General features: G+C 61.2%; 2 protein-coding genes across 4 annotated transcripts in view; one reads left to right on the top strand and one right to left on the bottom strand.

Annotated features, from left to right (window-relative positions):
- The first annotated feature begins 3535 nt into the window (after positions 1–3535).
- Positions 3536–5205, top strand: SELENOM (selenoprotein M). The gene is made up of 5 exons (XM_027665494.1): positions 3536–3664; positions 3747–3782; positions 3866–3900; positions 4328–4406; positions 4496–5205. The coding sequence occupies exons 1-5, from the start codon at positions 3536–3538 to the stop codon at positions 4706–4708; spliced, it is 492 nt and encodes a 163-aa protein (XP_027521295.1). The 3' UTR covers positions 4709–5205.
- Positions 5206–5820: 615 nt separating this feature from the next.
- The window catches only part of SMTN (smoothelin), a 22496-nt gene continuing 10875 nt past the window's right edge, over positions 5821–17441 (bottom strand). The window contains exons 10-21 of one of the 3 annotated variants that reach the window (XM_027665481.1): positions 16135–16238; positions 13921–14037; positions 12755–12913; positions 12588–12663; positions 12156–12320; positions 11536–11598; positions 11339–11402; positions 10867–11037; positions 10641–10764; positions 10418–10569; positions 8952–9125; positions 6632–6743 (exon numbers count right to left, since the gene is read on the bottom strand). In XM_027665481.1, coding sequence (XP_027521282.1) covers positions 8981–9125; positions 10418–10569; positions 10641–10764; positions 10867–11037; positions 11339–11402; positions 11536–11598; positions 12156–12320; positions 12588–12663; positions 12755–12913; positions 13921–14037; positions 16135–16238 — 1340 coding nt within the window. In that variant the 3' untranslated portion in view covers positions 6632–6743; positions 8952–8980. Of the gene's footprint in view, positions 6744–8951; positions 9126–10417; positions 10570–10640; positions 10765–10866; positions 11038–11338; positions 11403–11535; positions 11599–12155; positions 12321–12587; positions 12664–12754; positions 12914–13920; positions 14038–16134; positions 16239–17441 lie in introns of all 3 variants that reach the window. The other 2 variants (XM_027665480.1, XM_027665482.1) reach the window with 2 other exon arrangements.

Here is a 17441-nt window from a genome sequence, read left to right as displayed (position 1 = left end):
CAACAGCCATTGCAAGTACACACCTGTCCTCGCACACCTGCCCTTGCCTATGCACCTCTGCCCCTGCCTATGCACCTCTGCCCCTGCCTGCCTGTCTGCCTTAGTGCATTATTGTGTGTGCAGCTGTGCTCACCACTGTGGCTGTTGTGTCAGCATGTGCCGGATGTGTCTGTGGTTTGCTGTGGAGCGTTTGTGATGTTGGGTGCATGCACACCCTTGGGCAGCTGTGAGTGTGTGCAGCTGCTTGTGTGTGGCTGTGTGTGCAGCTATGCTTGTGGCTCTGTGTGTAGCTCTGTGTGTGTGCAGCTGTGTGTGTGGCTCTGTGTGTGTGGCTGTGTGTATGGCTGTGTGCAGCTCTGTGTGGCTCTGTGTGTGCGCAGCTCTACGTGCAGCTATGTGTGTGGATGTGTGTGTATGGCCTTGCATGGCTGTGTGTGTGAAGCTGTGTGTGCAGCTGTCTGGCTGTGTCTGTGTGTGCCTCTGTGAGTGGGCGCTGCTTTGCCTGTGCACAGCAGTGTCCCTGTGCTTGTCCTATTTACAGGGACTGGGACAAGTTTATCACTATGTGGATATAATCAAAACTGTATTCTACACCCTTCTGATGGACTGGTAATAAATGGATTGTTTGCAGCAGCTTCCCAGGGCATACCTGACACCTCAGGCTACAAGCTGGATGTTAAACAAACCCTGAGAGACAGGGGAGTGTTCTTTTATTTGCACACCAATGACTCAGCTGTGATAACTCCCCTTCGGAAAAGCATTAACACCTTCACCCCCAGCCTGAGGGGTCATCTCTGCTAATGGACCACCTTGGACTAGCATAATAGGCAGCTGCAACACCCAGACCATCAAAGACTCCAAAAATATCCCATGACTCACAGATTTAAATCACCCATTGTGAAGCTCCCTGCCCTGGTGGAGGTACTGGGCATTCCCACCTGAACTTGAGCATATATAAACTTCGGGTTTTGGGACTTCTGGTACCACTCACCAGATCCAGAGGAGGACCAGAACTTGGACAGAACTGTGATCATCATCCGGACCAACAGGTTTTCTTTTACTTTGCACCCAGGGGGGCCACATGGTGCTCAGCACAGGGGTTGACAAACACCGTTCTGTTCTTGTCCCAGGGTGTGGGGTTATACATCTGCTTTTGTGAGTTAAAACCAGTTTTTCTCTCTATTGTTGTATTTATTGTAATCTTTTTAGTAAATTACAACTCTGATTTGTAATCTCTCGAGTTGCATTCATTTCTCACACCAGTTTACTTTTAAACCAGCATAGCGCTCCAGTGCAGCATAGGCAGGTATGAACACCTGTGCTTGGGGTGCATACACACGCACGTGTGTGTGCGTGCGTGCCTAGAGGGAATGGGGGACGAGGTGATACGTCTTGCCCTCAGCTTGTACTTGCCAGCACCAAGGGAAGGCTGGAGCTTGAAGAGGAGGAGAATCCTGGTGAAGTATGGAGTGAGGTAGAGGAGGATCCTGGTAGGAGAGGACAAGGTCCCTGGGTCCCTGCGGGGTTGACTCACAAGCATCAAGGGAGTTGTGGTGGAGGTGGTTCCTGCCATCACAGAAGCACTGTGATCAATAGTTACAACTGGGACAGGATCAAGGAGAGCCAATGTCACTGCTGGCTTCTGGAGGGGTGTAAAGGGGGATCCAGGGACCCAAGACTGATCTGCCTTACCTCCATTCTGGGAAGGTGACAGAGCAGCAAGTCCTGGAAACCATTGCTGGACACATGAACAACAACTCGTTGAGGGGGTCAAATTGGCTTGACCAAGGGGAGGTTCTGCTTGGCCACCTGATCCCCTCCCGTGATAGAGCAAGCAGCCAGCAGACATAGACAGCAGGGGACAGTGTCCACCTGCACTGCAGGGAGGCCTTGGGCACTGCCTCCCATCTGGTCCTCCTAGGGAAGCTGTTGGTGTACAGGCTGGATAAGTAGAGGTCGAGGCAGGAAGGCTGGATCCAGGGGTGGTGGTGAGCGACGCACAGTCTCATGGGAGGCTGGTCACTCACAGGGTCCCCAGGGATCTGTGCTGGGCCCTGGCCTGTTTAACATCCTCATCCCCTGGATGATGGGACAGCAAATGTGCAGGTGACAGCAAACTGTGAGGAGTGGCTAACAAACCAGGGGGTCATGTGTCCATCCAGAGGGAGCTGGAGAGGCTGGAGAAGTGGGCTGGCAGGAATCTCCTGAGGTTCAACCAGGGAACGTACAGAGTTCTGCCCCTGGGGAGGAACAACCCCACCACTGGGATATGCTGCGGGCCACCCAACTGGAAGGCAGCTCTGCAGCAGGGGGGACTGGGGGACACCACATTGACCATAAGCTTAGTGTGTCCTCAGGGCAAAGCAGGTGAATGATATCCTGGGCTGCATCGAGGTGTTAGCAGGTCACAGGAGGTCACAGAGGTGACTGTGAAACCACCCCTGGAGTGCTCTGTCCAGTGTAGGGCTCTGAGAAGCAAGTCCAAGAGACATGGACTTGCTGGCGGGAGCCCAGTGAAGAGCTCCAAGGAGGATGGGCTTGAGCATCTTTAATACAAGGAGGAGCTGCAAGTGCTGCGACTGCACATCCTGGAGCACAGGAAGCTCAGGCATATCTCATCCATGTATATAAATATCCAAAGGAAAGCACAGAGGATGAAGCCTGGCTCTTCCCAGTGATGCCCAGTTGCAGCACCAGAGGCTATGGGCACAAACTGGAATACAGGAGTGGCCCTCCGCACATCAGGAAACACTTTTATCCTGGCCCAGGTTGCCTAGAGACCTGTGCAGTCTCCATCCTTGGACATTCGCAAAAGTGACCTGGATACTGTCCTGGGCCCCTGGCTCCAGGTGGCCCTGCCTGAGCAGGGTGTGGGACCAGAGAGACCCTAGAGCTGCCTCCAGTCTCAGCCAGTCCAAGACCCCAGGACCTGTGTCCAGCACGTGCCTCTGTTGAGGGTGTTTGTGTGCAGCTGCAGTGTGGAGAGTGTGTGTGGGGTGGGTGTGCGCATGCAGGGGTACATGATGGCTTGCACATGCAGAGCTGCATGTGCCTCATTTGTGTGGGTCCATACAGCTGGCTGTACATATAATGGTGTGTGCACACACCATTGCACATGTGACTGCCGGTGCTGGTGTATTTCTGTGCAGTGCTGTGTGTGCTGATGTGTCCGGACACAGGCACAGCTGAGAGTGGCTGGAGGGAAGGCAGGAATGTGTGTGTGTCTTTGTGTATCTGTGTGCTTCTGTACAGACTGCGTATAGCTGTGCAGAGCTGTGGGCACACACCCGTGCATGCGTGTGCGTGCAGCTGTGTGAGCGCGCACAGCTGTGTGTGCCCGCACGCCCCCTGCCCGGGTCTCTCGGTGTTTCAGCGTGTGCCGTGCGCGTGCGTGGTGTGCGCGTGCACGGGTGTCTGTAGTGGTTGTGCGCGCGCGCGCATCAGTGTGCGCGTGTGCACGGTGCGCGCGCGCCGCCGCGCAGGCGCGGGGCCGTGCGCGCGCCCGGGCCGGGCGGACGTGGCGGCCGTGAGGGCGATGCGGGCGGTGCTGCCGGGGCCGGGGCTGTGGGTGCTGCTGGCGGCGGCGCTGGCGGCAGGGCGCGGCTCGGAGCTCCCCCAGCTCCGCGGGGCCGCGCTGCGGGGCCTGGCCCGGGGCAAGGTGGAGGTGAGCGCGGGCAGGGCGCGCGGGGAGGGCCGGAGGTGAGCCGGTGCCCGCCGGGTGCCTGACGGGGTGTCCGTTTCCTCAGACCTGCGGCGGGTGACGGCTGAACCGCCTCAGGGAGGTAGGTAGCGGGGCCGGGGGGCGCGGGGAGCCGGGGCCGCCCCACGCTGAGCCAGGCCGGGCCGGGCCGGCCGCTCTCCGCAGGTGAAGGCGTTCGTCACCCAGGACATCCCGCTCTAGTACCCGGCGGCGGCGGCGGCGGCAGCGCTGAGGCCCTGCAAGAGTGCGCAGGATGGGATGGGACAGGGGCGGGGCAGGATGCGAGGGGACAGGGTGTGAAGGGATGGGATGGAAGATGGGACGGGCTGAGGGAAGGATCAGATGGAGGATGGGGCTGGGTGAAGAGTGGAGGACGGGATGGCTGGGGGATGGGATGGGTCAGGGCAGGATAGGAGGATATGGAGGATGGGGTGATATGACATGTAGGACAGAAAGGGATGGGATACAATGAAGGATGGGATGGGAGAAAATGCGATGTGACAGAAGGGATGGAGGACAGTATAGAATGGGCAGAAGTGGGATGTATTGGAGGATGGAATGGGATGTGATGGGACAGGGGCTGCATGGTCCTGCCCAGTGCTGTCTGCTCCTTGACACATCATCCAGCCATAACTTGGAGATGAAACACCTGCCCGGTGCTGACCCCGAGCTCGTGCTCCTCAGCCACCGGTACGAGGAACTGGAGGTGAGTGGGCAGCGTGGCACCCACTGCTGCAGGGCCTGGGGTGGTCAGTGCTCTGTGGATGCCAGGCTGCAGCCCCTGTCTGGGCGCAGAGAATCCCCCTGAGTGACATGACCCGGGAGGAGATCAACCGGCTGGTGCAGGAGCTGGGCTTCTACCGCAAGGAGACACCTGATGCCCCCGTGCCCGAGGAGTTCCAGTTTGCCCCTGCCAAGCCTCTGCCCACACTGCCACCCCCCCAAGCATCCACCACGGGCATCAAGACCCCACTCAAACGTGACAAGGGAGAACACCCAGACCTCTAGTGAGGAGTGCCACACTTGGGACAGGGTCCTGCAGCCAGTCCACAGCACAGGGAACGAGGGTGTTACAGCAGCTGGGGATAGTGCTGTGGAGTGGCAGAGCTGCCCCCCCTGCTCTTGCTTGGTGCTGTGTAGCCTCTGCCCTAAGGATGCCCTGGGTAGCTCAAACTTTGAGCAGGGGCTTCCTGGGCACTGTGGGCATCCCAAGGGTCCCATGTGGTGGTTGTTGCCTTCCCATGCCTGCAGCCTGTTATCCCTGGCCAGTTGGGAGGAGCAGCATTCCTTGCACTCCCTTGCTGTGCCCGGAGGTTTAGCTGCTCCCCGCAACTAGGCAGCAGTATCCTACCTGCATGGGACAGGATGAAACCCTCAGCAGAAAGCGACAGGTGCTAAGGGTAGATGTGCTGAGTCCCAAAGGTGGGAGAGCTGCCCCAGGGAGAGGGCTTTACCCCCCAGCAGGGTTATCTTGTATCCAGCACCCAGTAAAGCCTTTATATACAGTTGGCTGCACTGTGTCATCTTTTCAGGGCAGGCTTGGTGGTGTGCATCCTGCACTGCTCTGTGCCAAGGGGAGCTGGGTGCCCCAGAGCTGCTCAGAGGCAGGAGAGGATGGCAGGATCACAGCCACTGCTGGTGAGCCACAAACCAACCTGTGAACGAACTGTGCTGTTCCTGTGCCACCCCCCCACCCCAGCACAATGGAGGGATGAAGGTGGCCACCACGGCTTGGTAAGAGCTGCTCTCACAGGGCACAGGGGGACGGGCACAAGCCCATGAGCTGGTCCTGCAGTGTTGAGCTGTAGCCCCATGGCTGTGCTAGCCCAGTGGAGACATCTGGTCCTGAGCCAGGGAAGGAAGCAGGGTACAGCCAGGCCTGAGGGTGATGGGGGGCAGGGAGGGCGCACAGCAAACCAACAGCACTGGTCAGGGTGGGGCACTGAAGGTGCCCCTCAGTTCCAGACATTATCAATGAGTGGAGGAGTACCATGCGTCCCTCCAGGCTGGGCAAGCAGTGGGGCTGCAGGCAGAGAGGCCAGGAGTGGCCAGACTGCCAGTGCTCCTCAGGCACTGCAGTACGCGCTGTGCCACTGGTACAAGGACCTGAAACGGAGGCATCACCCTAGGTAAACCTTTATTGTCTGGCTGGTGTTGGTACACGTGTCATTACAGGTGTAGAGATGTGACGGAGGGGCGAGTGGCGCTGAGCACGTGGTGCCCTGAGCAGGAGAGGGGAGAAGGGGCTGCCATCCTGGCTCGCTCCTTCAGCCTTGTGCTCTCCTGGGACCTCTCACCCCTGCCCGCTCCCCAGCCCACAGGTGCTGCAGCCCCTAGTGCAGAAGTGCCCCAGGTGCATGTGAAGGTGGGAAGCAGGGTGTCAGCACAGCTGTGGAGCTGTCCCCAGGGAGGTGACACCAAGCAGGGCCTGTGGTGGACAGAGGGGCTTCCTCACAGGGAGCCAAGGGAACCACTGACAGGTGCTGCCTGTGGGATGCCAGGCTGGGCTACACGGTCCTGCTCAGCCACTAACCCACACTGTGCCCCAGGCCTGAGGGTGCAGCTGTGCCACCCAGGGACACAGGAGTGCTGCCCGCAGGGTACACAATTCCTGGAGAACAAATAACTTACAGGCTGGAGCGCAAGGGGGCAAGCCAAGCCAGGAGCATCCCCAGCAGTGCCTGCCTGGCCCTGCTCATGGGGTCAGCCCGCAGCTGGCCGGGGCAGAGGCAGCTCTGGCAAGGCAGAGGCATGGGACTGCCTGGGTGTCAGAGTTCCCCCTGTCCCCCGTGCCAGACCTGTGGCCCTGCCAGACCCTCCTGGGGCAGGCAGCTCCCCTGCCCACTGGCAGCCCTGGCAGCAAGGACAGTGGGGGGGTGGGCAGGGCAGGCTCTAGCACTCTTTCTGCCGCATGCGCAACTCGTGGCGACGCAGGTGGTTGTAGAGGGACTGCACGTAGGTGAAGACGCACTTGGCGTCTGGCTTCTTCCCCATGATCATCATGTCTTCGACCTCCACCAGCGGCACGCAGTCCACCAGCGTCCTGCAGAGGTGAAAGCCTCAGGCAAGCTGCCCTGCGTGGGGGCTGGGATGGAACCCCACACTGCCCAGGGCCTGCTGGCATTGGGCACTGCTGCCCTCAGCCCCACGTGGCTCCTGCCTGCCCTCTGGTACCCCCGGTCCTGCCGCTCCTGGCGCTGGGAAGATTATGTGTTGCCTGCCCTGGAGGCTGCCTGCCCTGGGGGGTTTGTCCACCTGCCTGCACCCCTTGCCCCCCGGTGCTCTCTGCCCCAGCTCTTGGTGGTGGTAGTCACACCCTGCTCAGGCTGTGCCCACCCCTCTCCTCCAGCGGCTGCTGGTGCCCCCTGGGGAGAGCCCTGCTTGCCTGCACATATCTCTGAAGCCTCAAGCCCCACCGGCTGGTCCAGGGAAAGCAGGGATGGGGGGCGGATCTTGGTCACAAGCTGCCCCTCACTCCTGCTTCAAGCCCTGGCCCTGCTCCTCTGCCTCCTGCCAGCCCGGCTCCCAGCTTTGCCCCAGACTAGAGCTCAGGCCTGCCTGCCCCAGGCCCAGCACTATTGGGGTGGGTACTGCCCTGCTTCAGTGACTTCAACCTGGTCTGTGCCTACTGCCTCCTCTCCCAGCTCCAGCATGGTGTAGGGGTCCGTGCAGGACCCTGCTCCAGCAGCTACCAGCCTCAGGGGACCATGGCAGATCAGCCATGGCTGTGCCCCAATCCCCACAGCCTCAGGGCTCTACCATTGCTCCTCTGCTGGGGTGCCCACCCTGTCCTCACCATCCAGCTCCTTGGGCTGCTTTGTCCCCAAACTGGGGCTCCCTGGGTGCTCAGGGCCGTTGACAACACGATTATGGGTCACTATGACAACCAGGCAGGGCGTGGAGGTGATCTAGCTACCTCCATCCTCTAGTCTTTCTACTGGGGGAGTAGGTGCGGGAGGGGGGAGGGGGCAGGGAAGCAACCCTGCCACTGCTGCAACCCCCATCCTGGCCCTGCCCAGGCCCCCGCATCCCTGCCAGGCATTGTCCCCTTATGGGAACTGATGGTGCTGGAGCACCCTGGCTGCTGCTGGGGAAAGGGCTGTGCCAGCACTGGGGGCTGAGCTGGCATGAACTGGCAGCCCCTGCTGCTGCCATGGCTGGCTTAGCTGCTCCGGCCCTGGGCCACCCTCCAGCAGGGCTCTGCTGCAAGGACAGGATGCACAAGGAGGGTCCAAATCCCACGCCACCACCCACCACCACAACACCCTCATCTCTGTCCCCCCCTCCGCTGTAGCCCCACGGTGTGCCTTGACCCTCCAGAACAGCCCCTCCCCCTCCCTTCCCCCCTCTCTGAGGACAGAGCCCCAGCTGCTGCCAGCCCCTGGGGAGCACTAGGGCCCAGGAGATCTCCACCCCAGCCCCCACAGTCCCAGCCTTCCCATGGTGCCTTTGCTATGCTGGTCAGTGGGCTCTGAGCCCACGACCTGGCTGGCACCAGTCCCACCTCAGGATTCGGCCACTGTGGGGATGGGGGGCCCCACTCAGGCCCTTGGAAAAGCCCCTGCCTGGCTCCGGGGGTGATGGCGGAGTAATGGCAGCACATAGAGAGCAGCTCTGCCCTTATAAAGCCATTGTTTGGGCTCCGGTGTGCCAGTGCTGTGCAGAGCCAGGGGAGCCATGGCTCTAGCACCAGACAGGATGCTCCGAGACAGGCACAAACACTGCAGGATAAGGCAGGACCTGAGCCTTGAGTCACACTTTCCAGACTCCTGCTCCTGCCCATATATGAGCAGGCAGCACCTCGGGGCTGGGCATATGCACACTGGGGAGGGAAAGGAGGCAGCAAGTGCAAGCAGTAATGCTGCAGCAGCCCGGGGGGGGGGGTCGCCCACATTCAGGCAGCGCCACTCAGAGCACAGAGCGGAGTCCCCAGCAGCTCATCCTTGGATCAGGGTCAGGCAGGGGGAGGGATCTGTTCTCACTATTGCCCTCCGCAGAGCTGGAGAGTCAAGATCCCTACAGCATGACAGTCCCCACTGCCCAAACCCCCATGGGTGCTATTCCAGAAGGCCCAAGGACAGTCTGCCTCTGCCCATCTCCTGGCTGCAGTGGGGCCCTGCCTGGCACCACCGGGACTTGCCCCTTGCCCAGTGGCATCCCCCAGCCTTGTCCCCAGCCGCGGCAGCTGCTTCCCAGCTGAGCCCTGGTGGTGGTGGGGCACAGGCAGATACTTGGAGGGGAAGGTTCTCACCATTGGTCCTTGGGGGGGGTGACAATGGGCTACGACTTTTTGGTTTTTACCAGCCCCTTCTGGACCAGGCAGCGATAGAATTCCTGAATGTATGTGTACACACACTTCCAATCTGGCTCGCGCATCCGGACCATGTCCTCCACGTCCAGCAACTGTGGACAGTCCGCGTGCTTCCTGGGTGCAGGGAGAGAGAGGGGCAAGCCAGTGACCACAGCCCAGTCAGGGAGGGGAGGAAGAGAAAACAAGAGACACAGATCAGTGCAGTTCCCATCCCCCCAGAAGCTGCTCTGCTCTGGCATGCTCTGGGGGTGCGCGATGCAGGGGCAGGAAGGCTCCAGGCACCCCGTGCCAAGGCCATTCAGTGAGACTGGAGAGCACAAGCAAGGGGAGGGGGCAGGGGCAGCAGGTGAGCAGCGTGGAGAGGCGTGAGGTTCAGAGGGAAGGACAGACAGAGGAGGAGGAAGAGGAGGAGTGAGGTGTTCTGGTGCGCCAGGTGCTCGGGGAGCGGGTTCCAGAGTGGAGCGACGCTCTATATAGCTCCTATATAGACCTGTTGGGAGGATGGCAGGGCAAGCCCAGCCCTCCTGCCCAGCTCCGCTTGGAACCACGCAGCACAGCCCTGGTGCAGGAAGCTCAGGAGAGGACGCTCACAAGAGCTGGAGGAGGAAGGACGAGAGGCCACCTGGCTTCCAGGCTGGAGAGACGATGGCTCTCTCAAGTCCGTGCACTGGTTCCCCAATTAAGGCAAAAAATCCATTACCAGGAGTGCCAAGAGCCAGGCCCGCAGCTCCCTTCTTGCTCCACCAAACAGCACCACGGCACCCAGGGAGCTCATGGGAGCCCCCAGCTCACCCCATGGCCCCGGACACCAGCTGAATGGGACCCCCACCCCTGGCCCTGCCCCCGGGCAGGGTACTGAAGGAGAGGAGTGGAGGGGTGGGAGAGAGACAGAAGGAAGGAGAGAGGGGCTGGCTGCCAGCCCTCCAGCTGGGCTCACTCCCATCTCTCAGCACCCAGGAAAATCAGAAGCAAAAGGGGAAGGGAGGAGACTAGAGAAGCTGCAACGGTGTTTGAGCCCCTATGACTGTGAAAGGAGGTACCTGGCACGGGCAAACCCCACTACCCACAGGCTGCAGTCCCAAACCCAGCACCTTGGGATGGGATATACTGCCTGCAGCCAGGTGGGCTTGGGATCTACTGCCTTGCCCTGTGCTTGGGAACCCAGACCACCACGCCCACCCTCTCACCACACAAGACTGGGCTGCACTGGCCTCTCGTGACTCTGCCCAGGCAGCTGCTGCTTTCCCACCCAGCACCCAACCTTGTTGCATGACATGGGGGGAGTGACACATATGGGCACCCACCTCCAGCACCATCACCCCTGTGTCCCCCCTCACCCCAGCAGCGAGCAGAAGAGGCTGCCCCAAGCCACCCCAAGCTCATATGATGGCATGAGAGGTACATACTCTGCAGAAGAGAAGGCCACCTCAAAGTTGTGGCGGCGGTTCTGGGGTGTCAGCTTACTGTAGTCAAACGCATCAGGGAAGAAGTTGTGGACCAAGGCACAGAAGGCCATGCCATCACTCCAGCTGGACGAGAAGTTCTGGATGTCCACATGCTGAGAAGGCAAGAGAGTTATCAAGGGACAGAGTGACCGGCCCTGGGATGGGAAGAGGAGGTGGCACCCACCTCGTAGCCCCGGGTCTTGGCTCTGCACCAGTCCAGCAACATCTGCTTGATACTGCTGGCATTGGGCACGCCGAAGCTGGAGGAGCGCTGCACACTGGTCTGTGATGCTGCGGGGTTTGGTGAGCTATGGCAGGAGACACGGGGTGTTATCCATGGGTGTTAGATGTGGGGTGTTAACTGCACAGTGTTCACTGCCCCAGCCAGCCTGCCCCAGGCCCAGCCTCACCTCCCGCCTTCCTTCTGCAGCTTCTCCATCATGGCCTTGCGTGCCTGTGAGGTTGAGGTCTTGGGCAGGCTCTGAGCCTTCATTAGCTCCTTCTTCTTCTCTGCCTGACGCCGCTCCAGTGCAGCCAGGCTGCTCTGCCTGGAGGCACTCTCATCTTCACGGTCGAAGACGCTGGGAGAGAGACGAACAATGTGAAAGGGGCTCCAGGTGGCCCAGGGAAGGGCAGGCAGTGGCCTCAGCCCATTGCCAGCCCTGGCACTTCAGAATCCTCCATGTCTCTAGGACAGAAGAGAGTGGCTTAAGGTCCCCAGCTGGCAGACATCTTTGTGCCCATGGAAGGACCCATGAGGACCTCTGAACATAGTGAGTATACCCCAAGGACGAGGAGGCTTTGGGGACACCCTCGCACAGGGACACCCCAAGCAGATGAGTGACAGATGATGGGCCTGTCCCTGCAGACGCCACCACTCACCTGCCGGTCTTCTTGGACGAGGAGCTGTAGGATGATTTGGTTTGAACAAATGTGCTGTTGCCACCTGCAGAGAGAGAGGAAGAAAAGAGGCCCTGGGCAGGAGCTGAGGCAGGTGGGACTTGGCCTGCCCCAGGGCAGTGATACCCCAGAGTTATACTCTGACAATGCTGCAGGGAAAGGGCAGGGAAAGCTCTTACTGTCCGATCTCTTCACATAACTCGACTCCATGGTTGTGGTACGGGAGGTCTTGGTGCCATCACCTGCAGAGACAAGGCAACAGGAACAGCTGGGCTGGGAGCAGCAGCACCCACAGACACCCGCTGCTGTCAAGCACCTTCACACCCATGCAGTGCAATGGGTAGAAGTCCCAGGTGGTAGAGGCATGGCAGGCAGAGGGAGGACAGAGGGCACGTGCCCCCCAGGCAGAGCAAAGAGGACAGCGCAAAGCAGCAGAGAGCTGGGGCATCCCTCAACCCCTGCAGCCACTAGGCTTGAGCCACCTAGGGACTGGGAGAACCGGGGTGTAGGGGACAGGAGACAGGCCGAAGACGTAGACAAGGCCCTGCTACCCCAAGAGAGTGGGGATCAGGTGGAACGTCACCAGAGCAGATCCATTAATGACCCCCAGGCAAGCTCTGAGCAAGCCAGAAACAGCCCTGCACTACAGTGCTGCTCCCAGAACAGTCAGGCCAGACCCAGGACAAACAGCGAGTGACCGAGGAGCTGTGGTGGTAGAGCACTGGGAAGGATTCTGCATGGCCACTGAAGGGCCAGCACACTGGTCAGTGAGCCCACTGCCCCCCAGCCTGGCCCGTACTAGACTGGACGAGACGCTCAGTCTTGGTGACGGTGCTGCGCGCTGAGCCGTCAGCTGACTGAGTGCTCTGCGTGGTGGTGGTCTCGGTGGCGTGGCCAGCCCTTCCTGCCATAGCCTGGCTCCTAGCCTCCTGCAGCCGCTGGTCTCGCTCCTTCTCCCGCTGGTCTGCAAACAGAGTTGGGAGACAGCATCAGCAGTGAGAAGTAGGGTGGTGGACACAATCCACACCACACCAGCGGTCCCTATGGCTGCTGTTGTCCCACAACTGGTTCATGGGAAGTATGATGTCTTCAGCCTGGCACAGCCTGGGGGGCAAGAGAGGACCCAGCACGCAGCCTCCAGCTTCCCTGTGGCTGGACAGCCCCACTCTAGCACTCCACACTGCCTCTGCCACTGCTCCAATCCCAGTGGGAGTCACTGTTCCCCAAGTACCTCGCTTGCGCTGGCGCAGCTCTCGCATGGCATTTCGGATCAGCCGTCGCTCCTCAAAGTCTGTTGTCCGATCCAGCTGCAGGAGGGAGAGGTCAACATCACTCCTTTGCCATCAGCTTAGGGTCCCTTTACTTTCCCCCAGGAGCTCGAGCCAGAGGCAGAGGTACCATCTTATCCAGAACATCCTCATCTTCAATCCTGCTCAGCTCCTCGACATTCAGCTTGCTCCTTCTCTCTACCTCCCTCACTTGCACCTTCTCCATGCCGTTGGGCAGCTCTGGCTCCAGCCTCAGAACCTGGGGCTGCTCCACCACTTCCGGCTCCATCTGCAAGGACAGCACGGTGCAGCTGAGCCCCTGCCAGCTCAGCCACCTCACTACCGCTGCTCAGGGTCCAGGCCCCCACCACCCTAACACCTGCTCAGTGCCACAGGCAGTGAGGACTCTGGAGAGGATGTGCCACATGTGGCATAAGAGCTCTCAGCTGGTGGGACACCGCAGGCATCTGCAGTGCCCAAGGCAGGCAGGGCGTCACGCCATCCCCCTGTGGCACTCACTGCCCCTGGAGGGCCCAGCAGTCCCTGATCTCCTCCCAGTCTGGCTGCCAAAATATCTCCAGATACTCCCTGTTCCCTGTCAGGAGGTGGCTGGGCCCCCAAGCAGGCAGGGGCTGCCTGGGGCTACAGGCTGGGCAGTGCCTGGTGCCCAGCAGCAGGCAAGGTGCTGGTAAGGCCAGTGTGTGCTGTTAGCAGCACAAGGGATTTCCATGGAATTAAAGGACTTAGTGGAGAGAAGAGCTTGTGCAAGAGATCAAGAGCCTCCCCTGTATCCCTGCCAGGATCCAGGCCAGCTGGGCCCCTGCCTGAACACAGCCAGGACGCCAAGTCCCTTTCAGCCTGACCCCCCAGCAATGCACAGCAGGCAGCGGGCCAGGCCCGGAATAGGGCACAGAGGCAGCAGGGATGCTGGAATTGGCCTGGAGCAGACATGCAAACACCTGGCTCAATCCTGCATCCTGCAGCCCCGCACCTGGCCCATGGCAAAGCCATCGGCAGGAGCTGACACTGGCCACATGCACCCATGCCACCACCTGTGCCAGGAACTGCAGCAGGGGCAGGACAGCTGCCTGTGGCCTCCCGCCCAGCACACCAGCAATGCAGGCGCTGCAGCCGTGCCACAGTGAGCCCTAGGGGTGGTAGATCCTCATGGTGCCATGTCCCTGAGCACCACAGCCACAGTTCCATCTCGTGCCTGGGCTCCAGACACCCCTAGGAGCCCCAGGGGCCGGTGCCCCCTCCCACCCCTTGCCGTGGGGCAGGGCTGCCCACACTCACGCTGCTGTTGGTCCGGGAGAGGTGCAGGGCCGATTGTTGGCGCGTGCTGGAGAAAGTGGGTGGATGGGCCACAGGGCCGCTGGGCTCCTCGGTGCCCTCAAAGTGGGCGCAAGGGTCCTGTGCTTCCAGAAAGAGGGTGCTGATGTCCTCCCCAGGGGGCTCCTGCAGCCCTGGTGCCAGCAGGTCAAGGCAGCGGCCCAGGCGCCCCAGCTCTGCCCGCAGCTCCAGGTGCTCCTGCTCCAGTGTCTGCAGTGCCTGCACCAACGCCTGCACCCACTGCAGCGCCCACTGCAGCTGCCCCTCTGCCACCCCCCGGAACGCTGCCAGTTCCCGACGCAGCTCAGCCAGCTTGGCCGTCCCGGCCTGTGCCAGCCCCTCCAAGCTGACCCCCAGCATGGTAGTGGTGCAGGCACTGCAGTGAGCCTCGCTCAGCTGCCTGTTGCCCTTTATAGGGGCGCAAGGCACCCCCCCAGCTGGAGGCCAGCCTACTCCCTGCCTGTGGGCTATTCTGGTCCCAGCAGCCGGGGGTCCCGCACAGGGGCGCTGAGCCAGGCGACACACTTGACAGTGTGTCCGGCTTTGGGACCAGGTGGCTTGGCAAAGGGAGCTCTGCAAGTGGCCCCCCTGCCCTGGTGGCTGCCAGGGCCAGATACCAGCCTGGAGGCTGTGGGACACAGCAGGGGGAACCAGTCCCAACCACTGCTGTGCTGGATGAGTGACAGGGCCAACCACTGCTGTGCCCTTTCGTCTGAGTGCCCTCCCACTTTGAGCCAGCATTACCCACAGCACACCGACACCTCCCGCCCCAGACTGGCACTGATGCAAGGCCCTCAGCCACAGCCAGGATTTTTAGAGGTCTCCATACCCCCATGTTGCCTAATGCCTGCGCCATCGGGGGTCCCTGCATGATGGGCATAAGCAGCACCCCACCAGCGAGAGGACACACTGCAGTGGCTACTGTCCCCAGGTCCCTGCAGCCCGCTGGTCCCTCCAACCGAGCCCTACCTGGCAGGGCTGCCAGCACTGCTGCCTTCTCCTCCTCCTCATCCTCCTCTCTGCCCACTGGGAGCACACCTGGCGGCTGCATCTCCCGCCAAGCAGCTGATGGGTCTCAGGCCCCCCACTCCTCCAGGCAGCCCCACTAATACCTTAATGAGAGCTGACAGGTGCTCAGGCCAAGTCCGCCCAAGCGCATTAGCATGGGGAAGTGACCCCGCTGCAGGCAGTGAGCTGCCCACAGGTAGGACCTGCCGGCAGGTGTGGGCAGCACCTGAGGGCAACCCTGCAAGGCTGTGGGCACTGCCTGCCTCATGCTGAGGAGGACTGAGCTGAGGATGGGGTGAGCCAGTGGTGCCACAGCCACCAGCGTGCCATAGGCCACTGGCAGTACCATGGGCCACTGGCAGCGCTGTTCCTGCAGAGGCAGCCAGGCACGCGCGGGGCCGTGAGTGAGGCAGAGCTGTGTTTGACATCTCAGCTCCTGCCAAGGCGGCGCGTGGGTGCCTCACATTACCCTAGATGGGCAGGAGCAGACAAAAGCACTTGAAGGGCTGCACGCACGGCTGCCTCCTGTGTGCACCCAGCCCCAGAGTGGCCGCAGCCCACTCTCCCTCCAAAACACTGAAAAAACTGGTTGTTTTTTCAGGTTTTTTTCTAGTCACACCCAAGAATCCCTCCTGGGCCAGGTGGGCTGGGACTGCCACGCCACTCTCCACTCAGGATTGCGGAGTGGGAGCAAGCAAGACCCCAGCTCACAGCTCCAGGGTAGGTTAGAGGTCTTCAGGGAGCCCCACCCCAAGGCAGGTTCCCCAGTGCCATGGCCAAGGTCCATCCCCAGGAGGAAAACCAGGAGTGGGCGGCAATGGGTTTTTCCCTGAGTTGCTGCCACCCTTAAAGGTGTTTAAACCAGACGGAGATCCAAAAAAGACTCCCAGCTCACTTCGCTCCCCCTCCCCAACTGTGGGTACACGGTGGCACAGTCCAGAGTGCAGGAGACTCATGTGGGGCTGTGTAACCACACACAAAGCCAAGGGTCTCTTGATGGAAAAAAAAACCCAATCAAAACAAAACAAAAGCACCAATCAAAATCAGCCGGAGCCCCAAGAACATGCTGCCACCCTGCTGGTCCCTGGTCCCCAGTCCAAGCCCCAGAGCTGTCAGGTGATGCCCAGGTGGAACATGGCCCCGCAGCACCAAGGCCCCCTGGGCACTTACCTTGGTGACATTGCTGCTGACACTGCTGATGTTGCAGATACTGCTGACACTGCTGGGGATGGTGGTGATGCGGATGGGGGTGCTCCGCAGCCCCAGGGTCACCTCTGCAAGGGGAGGAAGAAGCATGTGGGGTCTGCCCCAGCCTGGCAGGCTCAGCTCCATGGCTGGGGATTGGCTCCAGCTGGGCAGCCCCACTGCCCCACGCATCCTGCCCTGACAGCAAGCACCAAGCTCTGGCACAGGGAAAGGGCTCTGGGGACAGGCAAGGGATGGGAAAGCCAGGCCCCCCTCACCACCCTCGCTTATCCTCCTCCCAAGGAAGGGCACTTTCCACAGTGCTCCAGCTGGATCCAAGACCCCCTGGATGGCCACAGGAGCATCCCAAGTCAGCCACGTCTGCAGGCAGGCAGGGTTGGGGCAGGGCTGGAGCAAACACAGCACAGCAGTGGAACAGGACACACCAGGACAGTGTGGGCTCCCCTGAGCCAGCAGTTCAGTGGGGACAGAGGATGGGGCAGGGCTGTGGGGGCAGGGTAGGGATTTGGGAATGAGCCCGAGCACAGACATATCAGGACAGTAGGGCTGGGGACAGGCTGCAGGACCAGGTGGTCTCTCTGGACTGAGATGCCCTGAGCAGGCCGAGTGTCCCTGCCAAGGGGTGACGGCTGCCAGGCAAGCTCTGATCTTCTGGCAACACCCGCATTCAGCCTCTGGGCTGTCAGCAGCTGCTGCTGCCCATCAGCACCAGCCTGGCCTAGCACTGCCCGCCTGCCTTCACCTGTGCCTTCACCTGCCCATTAGTGCCCACCATCCTTCAGTGCCTGGCTGTCCACCACTGCCAAGCTGTGCACATAGTCCCATCGGGAGCATGGTCCCGCAGTGCTTACGGCCCTGCTGGCACCCATTCCACTGTGGTACCCACTTTCCTGACAGACGCCCACCTTTCCCAGTCCCACCTCCCTGAGTGACACCCACCATGCCCATCACTCCTACAGTGTCTAGCCTCCCGGCACATGCCAGCTGCCCACTTGACCTGTCCTGCTCGCCCCATACCCCATCAGTGCCCACCTGCCCGCTGGCTGCTGGGGGCGGCCGTGATGCGGGGCGTGAGGGGCTGCACCCGCCCATCCTTGATCTCGATGGTGAAGAAGGTCTTCATGGCGTCGAGGCGGTGGCCGGCGGGGCGCGGAGCCGGGCGCTGCTCTGCGTCGCCGCTGCCCCGCGCGTTTTGAGCGGGCGCCGGCGGGGCCGTGCGGGGCCCCCGCTGCCATTGGGCGGCCCCGGCCCCGGTCCCGGCCCGCCCCCCC

This window comes from Corapipo altera, unplaced genomic scaffold (assembly GCF_003945725.1).
Source record: "Corapipo altera isolate COAL_440 unplaced genomic scaffold, ASM394572v1 151, whole genome shotgun sequence".
NCBI classification, from domain to species: Eukaryota; Metazoa; Chordata; class Aves; order Passeriformes; family Pipridae; genus Corapipo; species Corapipo altera.
The sequence above is the reverse complement of the archived record's forward strand: the minus strand, read 5'-3'. Positions and strand labels throughout refer to the sequence as shown.